The sequence below is a fragment of the Carassius gibelio genome, chromosome A11 (genome assembly GCF_023724105.1).
Source record: "Carassius gibelio isolate Cgi1373 ecotype wild population from Czech Republic chromosome A11, carGib1.2-hapl.c, whole genome shotgun sequence".
Classification (NCBI taxonomy): Eukaryota; Metazoa; Chordata; class Actinopteri; order Cypriniformes; family Cyprinidae; genus Carassius; species Carassius gibelio.
In genome coordinates, this window is record NC_068381.1 from 2,807,105 (window position 1) to 2,821,209 (window position 14,105).

General features: G+C 32.6%; 1 protein-coding gene across 6 annotated transcripts in view; it reads left to right on the plus strand.

Moving 5' to 3' along the window:
- LOC128022007 (echinoderm microtubule-associated protein-like 6) overlaps positions 1-14,000 on the plus strand; it is a 46,951-nt gene extending 32,951 nt beyond the window's left edge. For 5 of the 6 annotated variants that reach the window (XM_052609198.1, XM_052609203.1, XM_052609199.1 and 2 more), the window contains 13 exons: positions 1,810-1,908; positions 2,171-2,191; positions 5,023-5,196; positions 5,342-5,550; positions 6,496-6,653; positions 7,244-7,358; positions 7,460-7,648; positions 8,753-8,925; positions 8,994-9,156; positions 10,470-10,573; positions 10,651-10,804; positions 13,090-13,186; positions 13,263-14,000. In XM_052609198.1, the coding sequence (XP_052465158.1) occupies positions 1,810-1,908; positions 2,171-2,191; positions 5,023-5,196; positions 5,342-5,550; positions 6,496-6,653; positions 7,244-7,358; positions 7,460-7,648; positions 8,753-8,925; positions 8,994-9,156; positions 10,470-10,573; positions 10,651-10,804; positions 13,090-13,186; positions 13,263-13,513 (1,907 nt within the window). In that variant the 3' untranslated portion in view covers positions 13,514-14,000. Of the gene's footprint in view, positions 1-1,809; positions 1,909-2,170; positions 2,192-5,022; positions 5,197-5,341; positions 5,551-6,495; positions 6,654-7,243; positions 7,359-7,459; positions 7,649-8,752; positions 8,926-8,993; positions 9,157-10,469; positions 10,574-10,650; positions 10,805-13,089; positions 13,191-13,262 lie in introns of all 6 variants that reach the window. The other variant, XM_052609204.1, reaches the window with a different exon arrangement.
- Positions 14,001-14,105: the final 105 nt, after the last annotated feature.

A 14,105-nucleotide genomic window follows, 5' to 3' on the forward strand; every position in this document is an offset into this window, starting at 1 on the left:
TGCAGTTAACAGATACTAAGCAGTGCTGTGATCAGAAATCACTCTTTATAGATGAAAGAGTACAACTAAGATATGGCTTTCTTCATCAGACATTCAAATAAAGTATTTTCTTAGGTTGAAGTTTACATAAAATGTATAATTAGAATATACAGTTTAAAAAGTTTGAAATGCATCCTTACTTTTTTTCAACTGTTTTTTTTTTTATATAATAATAATAATAATCAGAATTGTCTTTAGCAGCAAATATTCATATTATAATAATTTAATGTGACATTTTAAATGTGAATGTGACAACTGGAGAAATGATGCCGAAAATTCAGCTTTGAGCACAGGAATAAATTATGTTTTAAATTATAATCACATTTAAAACATTTATTTTAAAGTGTAATAATATTTCACAATATAACTGAATTACCAGTTTTTTTTACTGAAATAAATGCAGCCTTGGTGAACAGAAGAGACTTTTTTTTAAAAAAACATTTTTAAAATCTTACTCTTACTGATCCAAACTTTGGAATAAGTGTATGAGAGAAATATATTTTTGCTGTTTATTAAAGGGGGGGGTGAAATGCTATTTCATGCATACTGAGTTTTTTACACTGTTAAAGAGTTGGATTCCCATGCTAAACATGGACAAAGTTTCAAAAATTAAGTTGTACGTTTGAAGGAGTATTTCTGTTCCAAAAATACTCCTTTCGGTTTGTCACAAGTTTCAGAAAGTTTTTTTCGAGTATGGCTCTGTGTGACGTTAGATGGAGCGGAATTTCCTTATATGGGTCCTGAGGCACTTCTGCCGGAAGAGTGCGCGATAGCAGAGCAATTCACTGATCAGAGCGAGAGCAAAATGTCACAAAAGGAGTGTGTTTTTGGTTGCCAGGGCAAGACAACCCTGCACAGATTACCAAAAGAGAAACAGCATTAAGGGACCAGTGGATGGAGTTTATTTTTACAGAGCATCAACGGAGTTGTGCAAGTGTTTGTGTTTGTTCCCTGCATTTCGAAGATGCTTTGACGCCGTTTGACGCCGGGTTTGCACATCGTTTATTTCTTAAGGATAATGCAATCCCAACGAAAAAGGGTCACGATCGTGTGTTGGAACCGCAGGCGGTGAGTAAAACTGCTTCAAATATCTCTGTGTTATTAACTTAGCTATCGGCGCGTAAGCACATCAAGTAAACAACATGCGATGTTGTTATCAAACTGCACATGTAACGTTACAGCTTAAAAAATAAAAAGAAAAAAAAGACGACAAAGTGGAACTTAGTCATTTTCCAAAACCGCTAAGCAAATATATAGAGTTTCAGTACATACCACATAGAGACGTTGCTGATGCTGCTCTTGTTAAATTTCAGCCTCTGGATCTGATTCTGGATCATAAATATACGCTGAATCTGACTGTTAGCCATGGTTTGTTTTGGTTGGTTTTGTCCTCACAATGTCACAGCTTCCAGATGCGCTGAACTGCAAAAGCCTACTGGCGCTCGTGATTCTTTAGCTCCGCCCACACGTCACGCCTCCAGCCGGTCGTGTTTTTCCGGGAAAAATCGGTACAGACTATCTTTCTCTTATGAATATAATAAAACTAAAGACTTTTTGGAGTTATGAAGGATGCAGTACTACTCTATAGGTACTCAAGATTAACAGGATATTGAGTGAAAACGAGCATCTCACCCCCCCTTTAAAATAATATTGCAGTGTGGCAGTTTTTTAAAAGTACATGTAGTCTTTCTGTTAATATGAGCTCATTAAATCTGCATACATGCTGTTTAACATGGATTGGAGAATTAAAGTAGTAGTTGTGATTTGCAGGTACTCAAAGCTTTTATATGGAGCACACGGATGACATCCTCTGTCTGACTGTCAATCAACATCCCAAATATCTCAACATCATCGCCACTGGTCAGATCGGTAAGTGTGCTAATGAATAAACTGATCTCTACACACATTTCTTTATGCAAATCTCTAATATTTTCACCATCTAAATCATTTTCATTGGCTTATGTTGACTTTTGCGTTGCTGCTTTCAGCGTGCACTGTTTGGTTCTGTGTTGGTAACTAGGCTGCTTGTGATTTTTGCTAATAATTTGAATCTCTCATGTAATTCTGCTTTGGCTTCTTTCATTTTTGTTCATCGCTGTCTCATTCTCTCATCCAACACACCAAAACACAGGCGACTTCGCTGATCTGCCAGGTAGGACAGCAAAACCTCATGCCATCTGACTTCATTTTGTCTCACTGACATTTTGTGTTTGACTCCCGAAATCCAGGACAGATTTTTTTTTGGGCTCCAACCTAGAACTAAAACATTTTTGCATTTTTAATTTAAAGCAATGATCGGTGTTCAATGCAAGTTAAACCCTTGAGATCCATAGACATGAATTTACATTCACTGTTAAGTTTGTGATGTGATTTTATGTTATTCTGTAACACTTTAATAGTTAAATGCATGTTAAACAAGGTAATGTACACAGATTTATCCGTTTAGAAGAATAAACCTAAATAATATTAAATTGCATAATAATGTGTTTTAATATAATGTATAAAATAAATATTTATAATAATAAGCTAAAATAATGCAGTTATTGCAATATAATAATACGATTTTAATATAACAAAATAATGTTAAATAAATTAATGAATTAAGATAATCAAATTTAAGTAACCATTAAAGAATCTGATTGAAATCTGATTTCTGAAGGATCATTTGACACTGACACTGGAGTAATGGTGCTTAAAAATTGAGCTTTGCATCACAGCAATAAATTACATTTTACAATATATCCACATAAAAACTGTTATTTTAAATTGTAAAAATATTTCTAAATATTAGTGTTTTGCCTTTGAGTTTTAATTAAATAAATGCAGCTTTAGTAAGCAGAAGCAGAGACTTCTTTCAAAAAGATACAAAAAATAACTTAAAGAATAATAATAAATGATTACAGCTTAAATAACATTCTTGAACAGAATAATTCATACAAATACTTAAATAAATATTCAAACTTCACATCTATGCTTTAAAACCCTGTATAGACTTCTTTCTTTTTCAAATTAAAGTTTAAATTATTTAATTTGGTTGATTTATTTATAAATGTATGAATTAAATCATGCATTTATCTTTGCATTTTCTGCATTTATTTTTGCAGTTATTGATATGCATTTATTCATGTGTTTATGCATTTATGGTTGCATTTGTCTGCTAAAAAATTCATAAAAAATCCTCGTTTTTTTTTGCCAGTAAAATACAGCTCTGCTTAAAAAACTTTTCCCAAGTCAAGTTCAAATAAATTTACTTAATATGTATTAGGGATGCACGATAATATCGGCACAACATCGGTATCGGCCGATAAAAGCTTAAAATGACAATTATCGGTATCGGCCGATATGAATATTTCTGCCGAGCCAAACCGATATTCTCCAAGTGAAATAATTGACCTGTTTTTCAGATGTGAATGTCTGTCTACATTTGTAAAATAATAAATTGATGGTAGAATCAGTACAGAAGAGATACATGGATTTCTCTTCAGTAAAAGTAAAGTTTAAATATATCAGTATATATTTGTATATATATATCGATATCGGTATCGGCATCGGCCAAAATTATTTAGAAAATATCGGCATATTGAATATCGGCCAAAATCCAATATCGTGCATCCCTAATATGTATTGAATCTAGTGCCCGACCGATATATGGTTTTGCAGATATTATCAGCCAATACGTGCCTGTCGCCGATATATCTGTATTCAGTCTCGAGATAATTATCGGCCAATATGAGCCTGTTGCCAATGTATCGGTATTCAGTCTCGAGATAATTATCGGCCAATATGAGCCTGTCGCTGATATATCGGTATTCATTCGATATATCGGTATTCACTTTCACTTTAGTAAGGAGGTCTCTTGTTCAGGCAGCATTCAAGCATTGTCTAAAGTGCCCTGCGAAGTAGACTTCACATGAAATTCTGCCATGATCCGAGTTCCATGGGAACGTACACGTTACATTCAAAGGGAATTAAAGTGTGCAAGATTTTTATTGTATTTATTTAAAGAGATATATTGTCATACTTCACACTTCTCTAGTAAGTTCCTTCAGTGTGTGAAGACGAACAAGCGCAAATCTGTGAATGAATGTTCTGAAGTGAAATAAAGTTTAAAAGGAATTTAATTGAATTAAAGATGAATAAACTTCAACTTTACTGTTCAGTGCACGGATGTTAGACTAATTTTGGATAATAAAGTTTATTGTCAAATGCCCTGCCTCCATCACATATCTCTGTAACGTCATTATAAGTGTTTGATCACCACATATGAGTGATCATTGAAAAATGTGTTTATTCTGTTTATGTATATACTGTATTCTATATTAAGTACCAGTCAAATGTTTGGACACACAAATTGGTGTCCAAGTGTCCAAACTTTTGACTGGTACTGTACTGTAATATACTAGTAGTTTAACAGATCGTAGTTAATCCATGATCTGTACAAATCAAGCCCCAGAGTTTGGCATCCGTGTGATCCCCAGATTACTTGCAAAATGCAACCATAATAGAGTATAATTGTATCATTTGTTCATATTTACACATGCCAGCGAATTTTAAACAATTCCAGAGAGAAAAGTAGAAAATGATAGTAAAAGAAAATGCATCCTAACTGCTTTAACCCTGATTCATAGTAGCTTCCCAACACTGTTTATTAATATAAACAACCCACAGCATTTGCATAATCAGTGTCTTCTAATACACCTAATGGATTTTATTTGTCTTGGGCTGAAAGGAGCAGTTTGGGCAGAGAATACAGTTTTTGTCAGAGCATTTGTTATTCTTAATTTTGTCATTCATTTTCATTATACACATATATCGGTTGAAAATATCGGTTATCGGTCTACTTGATCTGTAATAATCGGTATAAGCATTGGCCTTGTAAAACACATATCGGTCGACCCCTATTTGGGAGGCAATGTTTTTCCTTAAGCTGTGAGTATTGACAGACATAATGTGATGGCGGTCTGTGTGTGTGTGTGTCTGTAGGCCTGGCGCCGTCCATTCACGTGTGGGACGCCATGAGCAAACAGACGCTGTCGGTGCTGCGCAGCTCTCACGCTAAAGGAATTGGATACATCAACTTCAGCGCCACGGGAAAACTGCTGCTGTCTGTGGGAGTGGATCTGGAGCACACCATCACTGTGTGGAGATGGCAGGAAGGTGCATGTACTTACCATAGTTCAAAAATATCAGTCAAACTTTCCATCGCGTGCTGTTTCTTCTCAAGATGTGAATTATTTTCCAAATTCTATGTTTATCAGCTTATCAAAATAACAAGCAGAATGCTTTCATCGTGTGATCTCAGGCTCAAGGGTTTGCAGTAAGGGCGGTCACAGCGACCGGATCTTCGTGGTGGAGTTCAGGCCGGACTCGGACACTCAGTTTGTGTCGGTGGGGATCAAACACATCAAGTTCTGGACGCTGGTGGGAGGCTCTCTGCTCTATAAGAAGGGAGTGATCGGAGCGGTGGAGGACGGACGCATGCAGACCATGCTCTCTGTAGCCTTTGGAGCCGTGAGTCATTCATTCATGCTTATTAAGCTGATATTGCAGTCCACGGATTACTGAAACAATTCCCATGGTCCAATTTGGGGTTAATTGTGTTGCTCACAAGCACAGTAGTGACAATATAGATGGACATAAATCATTTATTTTAATAATTGTAGTCACAAGGGTTTTTTTGTAGTCACGATTAAAGTTTTTATTAATTAATTTTTTTAATTTTAATTTTTATAATTCCTGTTACATGTTTAGTAATTTTGTTGTGTTGTCATTTTTATTTTATTATTATTTTTTAATGTCTAAATTCTAATTAGAATAACTTTTCCAGGAACAAGCTATTTTTTTTTCAAGCCATACAGGTGTTGTATAATGAATATTTGTTGCTTTTCATCACAGTGTTATCTATTTATTTATACATTTTTGAAATAAATGTAGTGCATCTATGAATTTATGCAATTAGTGTGATTATTTTTGGTTTTATTTATAAAGTTTTTCATATGCAGTTATCTAGCATGCATTTATTTATGTGTTTATGTTTTCATTCATCCATTCATTCATTTATGCTTGTATGCATTTATTCATCTATTTATCTTTTTGAATTTATTTATTTGGTTATTTATATGCATTTATTTATAAATGTATGCACTTATCTCTGCATTTAGTGCTAGTTTTTTGCATTTATCTGTAGTTATATTTTTGTATTTATTCAGATGTTGATGCTTTTATGCATAACAAAGATGGGGTTTTGTGGTTGTAATTTTAATTTACTATAATACATTTATAGAATAATATGTGAAATAATAATAATTAAAATAATAATAATATAAAAAATATTTTTAATTAATTAATTAATTATTTTATTTAATTAATTAATATAATAATAATAAAAAATATAATTTATAATATATATATATATATAATTTTTTATTTTATTTTTTCTCGTGTTTGGTCTGGCAGAATAACCTGACGTTCACGGGGGCCATAAACGGTGATGTGTACGTGTGGCGAGAGCATTTCCTGGTGCGTGTGGTGGCTAAAGCTCATACAGGACCAGTGTTCACCATGTACACCACGCTCAGAGACGGACTCATCGTGACCGGAGGCAAAGAGAGACCGTGAGTCCAGCTCCACAACACACACACACACACACACACACACACACACAAGTTCACATACTGGGTTCATATGGTTTTTAATATCAGTTTCAGCTTGATTAAATATACAGTACCTTGAATGAAAAGTACAAAAGATTTTTTCGATGTTTTAGAAAAACGTCTCTTCTGCTTACCAAGGCTGCATTTATTTGATAATAAATACAGTAAAAAAAAATGAAATATTATTGCTATTTATAATAGATGTTTTCTATGTGAATATACTTTAAACTCTAATTTATTTCTCTGATCAAAGCTGTATTTTAAGCATCAGTCTCTATTGTCACATGATCCTCAGAAATCATTCTAATATGATGATTTGAAACATGAAGAAACATGTATTTTAATCATCAATGTTTCATTTTTGTGGAAACCTTCATGTATTTATTTATAAGTCTTTCGTTAATAGAAAGTTCACAAGAACAGGATTTATTTGAAATAGAAATAAAGTGAAATTAGAAATGGAAGTGTACAGATTAAAGTACATTTTTGCAAGCACAAAAAGAGCATCATGTCATCGCCTCACTGATGTGTATGATATTATGCACGTGCAGGACTAAAGAGGGTGGTGCTGTGAAACTGTGGGATCAGGAAATGAAGAGATGCAGAGCGTTTCAGCTGGAGACAGGACTTCCTGTTGAGACGGTCAGATCTGTGTGCAGAGGAAAGGTCAGTCATGCTTTCGGTTTCTGCAGGCTTCACACAGACACAAGCACTGAGTTAAAGTGTAAGTCTAGACAGTGGGAAGATGCTTCTTTATTGGACGGCAGGGAAAGATCCTGGTGGGAACGAAGGATGGCGAGATCATCGAGGTGGGAGAGAAGAACGCCGCCTCCAACACAATGATAAACGGACACACACAGGGGCGCATCTGGGGTCTGGCCACACACCCCTCCAAAGACGTCTTCATTTCGGCCAGTGATGATGGAACCATCCGCCTCTGGGACCTGGCCGATAAGGTGAGGGATCGTGGTTGGTGTTTTTGATCATCAGGGAGGCATTCAATTGAACAGGAGTGACGGTAAATACATTTATAATGTTACAGAAGATTTCTATTTCAAATGCTGTTCTATAGAACTTCAGAAAAGAATCCTGAAAAACAAAAAGTATCGTTTCTTGGGCAGTGTATTTATTCTGATTTCTGAAGATCATGTGACACTGAAAATAGAAGATCATGCTGAAAATACAGCGGAGCATCACAGAAATAAATTACATTTTAACAGATATTCACATAGAAAATAGCTTTTTTACAGTGCAATAATATTTCATAATATTACTGTTTTTACTGTATTTTTTCAATCACATAAATATCATCTTTGTGAGCAGAAGAGACTTCTCATAAACATTAAAGAAAAATCTTTCCAAACTTTTAAAACAGTTATGTGTGTCTATTAACCCTTAGGTGCTGATCGTGTTGTGGTGAAAAATAATATATATATACATATATATATATATACACACACCAATTAAATGAATGCACAATATTTTAGTTTGATAATGATTTTGTTTAATATTTTTGTATTTTATAAAGGGACTTGTATGCTATTTATTTTTACCTGTTAATCACTTTTTGAGCATAGAGCTAACTTAAACTATTATAAATCTTGAATGCTTTGGAGCACACAGGTTTGGTGTTTTAAAAAAGTGAATAAAATGCAAAAAAATATTATTTTCAAATATTTATGAAATATTTATTTTTCTATACATTTTACTGCAAATCTGTGTGAAAATCAAAGCCATAAATCTAAAGTCGTGTTCCAAGTTTGAAGTTGATAAAAAAAAAAAAAAAAAAAAAATTAGCTTTAAACAAGATTTTGTTTGGGCACAAAACCAAACGTAGGAATGAAAATGAAATTAGTTTGCAATGCAGTCAGTTTTGACTGCAAGGAGTAAAAGTGTGAATTTAAAATTGTTTTTGAGGACCATTTAACATTTTCCAATCATGGTGTTTTATTATGTGTTCATATAACAAGTGCCAAAACCTTTACCAGGTTTCAGAACATTCTGAAGTAAAGCATGCTACAAAAACAGCTCCAGAAGCTTAATCACGGTTTGTCTTCCAGAAACTCCTGAATAAAGTGAGTCTGGGTCATCCGGCGAAGTGTGCAGGGTACAGTCCAAACGGTGAGATGGTGTCCATCGGGCTGGAGAACGGAGAGTTCATCGTGCTGCTGGTGAATTCACTGAGCGTATGGGGCAAGAAGAGAGACCGCAGCGTGGCCATCCAGGACATACGGTCAGAAGAGACACAACAGAACACGTGATCATGAACGCACAGGTGCTCAAGCCGTGTCTCTCCCGCAGGTTCAGCTCTGATAGCCGGCTGCTGGCCGTCGGCTCGGTGGAGTGTGCGGTCGATTTCTACGATCTGACTCTGGGTCCATCTCTCAACCGGATCGGCTACTGCAAAGATATTCCTGGATTTGTGATCCAGCTGGACTTCTCTGCTGACAGCAAATACATTGAGGTACAAAAACATGATGAGCAAGCGACCAAATCACAAATAGATCATTTTGATAACATACTGACCTTTTATTTATTCATAACTGAGATGTACTGCGACAAATATTTATTCATGCACACAAATTCTATTTTTGTGCATGCACATTTTTGGCATAGACATTAGTAGCTAAAATGGGAGACCCTCACTGTTTTTGTGCCAAATTTCTATTTCCTTCACATTTCTATATATCAATAATAATGAACAGAAACACATTGATTTGATGCCTGAAAACATATCAATTCAGCTTTTTTGTATGGTGCTTTATTCAATCCAATTTTTATTTTTTTTTCAGAGCATATTCACCTTTGTAAAATAGGGAAATAATAGTTTTAATGTTGTAACCCATGCTGCAAAAAAAAAAAATCTAATATATTTACTACTATTATGTTTGACCACTTTTTCCGAAAAAAATAAAATAAATTATTTAAATTATTTAAATTATATATATATATATATATATATATATTGCCCTCCATATATTTAAACATTTTATTAAAATTATACATTCATATGTCACATTAGAAGAAAAACTTTATAAAACAATTTTCTTGCCCCAAAAACACATTAAATATATTTTGGTATATGAAGGTTGAAACTAATATATTTTTAATTAAAAAATGTGCTTCACTGTGTAGATAAGACAAGATGTGTAGACTAGATAGATAGATAGATAGATAGATAGATAGATAGATAGATAGATAGATAAAATAAATTTTTGCCATATTTATTATTATTCTTTAGTACATTGAAACTAAATTAAATTATAAATGTATATATATATATATATATATATATATATATATATATATATATATAGTATTATCTTAATATATAATATGAAATATAATTTTGGCTATAATTTGATTTAATTGTTTTTTTGGATATGAAGGTCAAAACTACAAATATTATTCAAATATATATACAATTCAAAAATATACTTAACCTTCACTGTTTACAACAACAACAACAAAATATAAAAAATATTATCTATAATATTACATTTATTTATAAAAAATTTTATAAACATTTTTCACTGTATGGTTAAGGTGTGCAACAAATTTAATTTCAGCTGTAAAGAAGACAATAGGCAACTCAGTTCAGTTCAATCAATGTTATAAAGTTAAATTACAAAACGAGTTCAATCCATCTATAAACAGCATTACATAAGACAAAAGTATCATTATACAGTTCAGTTTAGTTCAGTGTTCGATTTAGTGTGAATGTAGTGTGTGTAAATAACACTGATGTGACAGGTGTGGTTTATATTTCGTGTGCAGGTCTCTACCGGTTCATACAAGCGTCAGGTTCATGATGTTCCCAGCGGGAAGATCGTCACAGAACAAGCCCTGATAGACCGGATCACCTGGGCGACCTGGACCAGGTGAGTCCACATATCTGTGCATACGCTCCTCAGAAATGACCCGAGCGTCCAGTAGTGCAGCTCTTCCTCCTGTGCAGTGTTTTGGGTGACGAGGTGTTGGGCATCTGGCCACGTAATGCAGAGAAGGCAGACGTGAACTGCGCCTGTGTTTCTCACGCCGGGCTCAACGTGGTCACCGGAGACGACTTCGGACTCGTGAAGCTCTTCGACTTCCCCTGCTCCGAGAAATTTGTAAGTCAGCCGTAACTCAAGTCAAATTTATTTTCTATAGCATTTTTCATATAATAACTTAATATCTTCATTCCTCGTAGTCATATTTAATCTTAATCTGCGAGTAGCGATTTACTATATAATATAAATCACATGAGTAAAGAGTATGTTTCTGTATAAAGCTGGATACAATATTTATCTCATGTGAACACTTGAAAAATTTAGTTTCTGTAACACTTTACAATAAGATTTCATTAGTTATCTTTAGTTCATGTTTTAACTAACGATAAGCAATACAGCATTTATTAATTTTTTATGTTAGTTAATAAAAAATACAGCTGTACACTGTTAGATAATTCCAGCTCAGGTTCATTAAATAATATTAAAAGATACGACTTAGGATTTCAGTAATGTATTAGTAAATGTTGGAAGTGACATTAATTGTGATTAAGAAATGTTTAAGCATTATTTTTCATTGTTAGATCATGTTAACTAACATGGTTTACATTATGGTAATAAATTACACATTACTATAAAGTGTTCCCAAAGTTACTTTACAAAATAGATTTAATAAAACATAGATATTGATCTAAAATCTTATTGGATGAACCATTTCATATATACAATAATATTATTATTAATATATATATTATTATAATTATTAACCATATGAACCCTTTTTTGTAATATCTGTTATTTACCTTTATTATAATTAATTAAACACTTTTTTAAAACGCGTATTATCCATATTAAATCTTTACCCTTTTTATTAAAATATTAACACTTCATTACTAACATTTATGATTAGCCATATTAACCCTTTATTATTGAACCTTAGTACTATTAACCATATTAACCCTATACTTTAAACGATTTAATATTTTTACTGACTGTTTTGCTTTTCTTCACAGGCCAAACACAAGTGATACTTTGGTCACTCATTATATTTAACTAATTATAAACCTTATAATTATCCATATTAACCCTTCATTATTAACTCTTATGAGTAACCATATTAACCCCTCATTGTTAACTCTTATAATTAGCCATATTAACCCTTTATTATCAAACCTTATAATTAGTCATATTAACCCTTATGTATCAAACCTTAATACTATTAACCATATTAACCCCTTATAATTAACCATATTAATCATCCAGTATTAACCCTAATAAATAAACATATTAACCCCTCATTATTAATCCTTATAATTAAAAATATTGCCCCCTTATTATTGAACCTTAGTATTAATAACTATTATAACCCCTTCATTATTAATCCTTATAATTAACCATATTAACCCTTAATTATTGAACCTTAGTATTAATAACTATTATAACCCTTCATTATTAACCCTTATAATTAACCATATTAACCCTTAATTATTGAACCTTAGTATTAATAACTATTATAACCCTTCATTATTAACCCTTATAATTAACCATATTAACCCTTAATTATTGAACCTTAGTATTAATAACTGTTATAACCCTTCATTATTAACCCTTATAATTAACCATATTAATCCTCATTATTAACACTTATAATTAACCATATTAACCCCTCAATATAAACACTTTTAATTAATCATATTAACCCTTTATTATTGAACCCTTAAAAGTAACCATAATAACCTTCATTGTTAACTCTTCTAAATAAACATATTAACCCCTCATTATTATTCCTTATAATTAACCATATTAACCCTTAATTATTTAAACTTATTAAGAAATATATAATAACCCTTCATTATTAACCTTTATTAATAAACATATTACCCCTTCGTTGTTAACCCTTATAATTAAACATAGTAACCTTTTATTTTTGAACGTTACAATTAACCATATTAATACTTAAATATTGAACCTTAGTACCATTAACCATATTAACCCTTAGTTATTGAAACTTAAGAAATATAATAACCCTTCATTATTAACCTTTATTAATAGCCATATTACCCCTTCTTTATTAACGCTTATAATTAACCATATTAACCCTTAAATATCAAAACTTAGTACTATCCCTGATATTAACCCTTATAATTAATCATAGTAACCCTTTATTGTTGAACCTTATAATTAATCATATTAACCCTTAAATATCAAACCTTAGTACTATCCCCGATATTAACCCTTATGTTAACCATATTAACCATTTAATCAACCTTAGTAGTATTAACATATTAACCCTTCATTATTAACCCTTATAAGTAAACATATTAGGCCTTTTATTTAACCTTTAAGCCTTGGATGATTTATTTTAGAGTATTAAATATTTTTACTGACTTTTTTTTATTTATTCACAGGCCAAACACAAGCGATACTTCGGCCACTCTGCCCATGTGACCAACATCCGTTTCTCTTACGACGATAAATATGTGATAAGTGTAGGAGGCAACGACTGTAGGTGAGCTGACATCCGTCCATTTGTCTATCAGTCTGTGTGAACTGTTATTAATACGTCTCCTCTGTCTTTCAGTGTGTTCGTTTGGAGATGCATCTGATGGACCTCCACACAGCTCAGACAAAAAAACATACACTCATAAGTCATGCCAATATTTCAGAAATAATTGTATTTTATGTTCGGATTCTGAAGTGCCTTGGAGACACAGTTTGCAGATCTTTCCCCCCGAAATGTTCATATGCATATATGGTGCTAAATGTCCACGTAAAGCTTTATGCAATTTCCTTTCTTCTTTATCTATCTATCTTTTTACATTTTGTACATAAGTGTCAAATATATCCACTCTCTAAATGCTCTTCCTGTTAAAAATATCGAACTATCCAAATACATTGGACTCAGGAGAAACAAGTACTGTAATGTGTAGATGTTATATTTGACCTGTGCTATTTTTGTTAAAATATGCATTTTTTATGTACGTATTTACGTATGACGTATGCAAATTAGTCGGTCGTTCTATGGACATATATGAAAATAGACAATGCAAAAAACTGCCTGTCCAAATATTAAAGTTATATGAAATGTCCGTAGTAGCATTGTCTGTTGCGACGTGTGTAGATTGTGACAGCAGCTGTGTATTGTGTGCAGATATCACGTTATATCTGTCATTTGTATGTTCATGTTTTTGTAATTTGTCTGATCAGAGCTCAGTCTAATTGAAAGCTATATAATAACGCATGAAACAAAGTCTATGTGATTGTTGATCATGAATGGATTCTGTTGTTTTATAAAGAGAACTGTGCTCTCACATGTGAACCTGGGTGTTTTTCCTTCTTTCACCTGTTGATGGCAGCATACATGAACAGTTTCTATGACCAACTCTGAGATACAACATGGTTTCTCTTTTTCCATAAAGCAAAG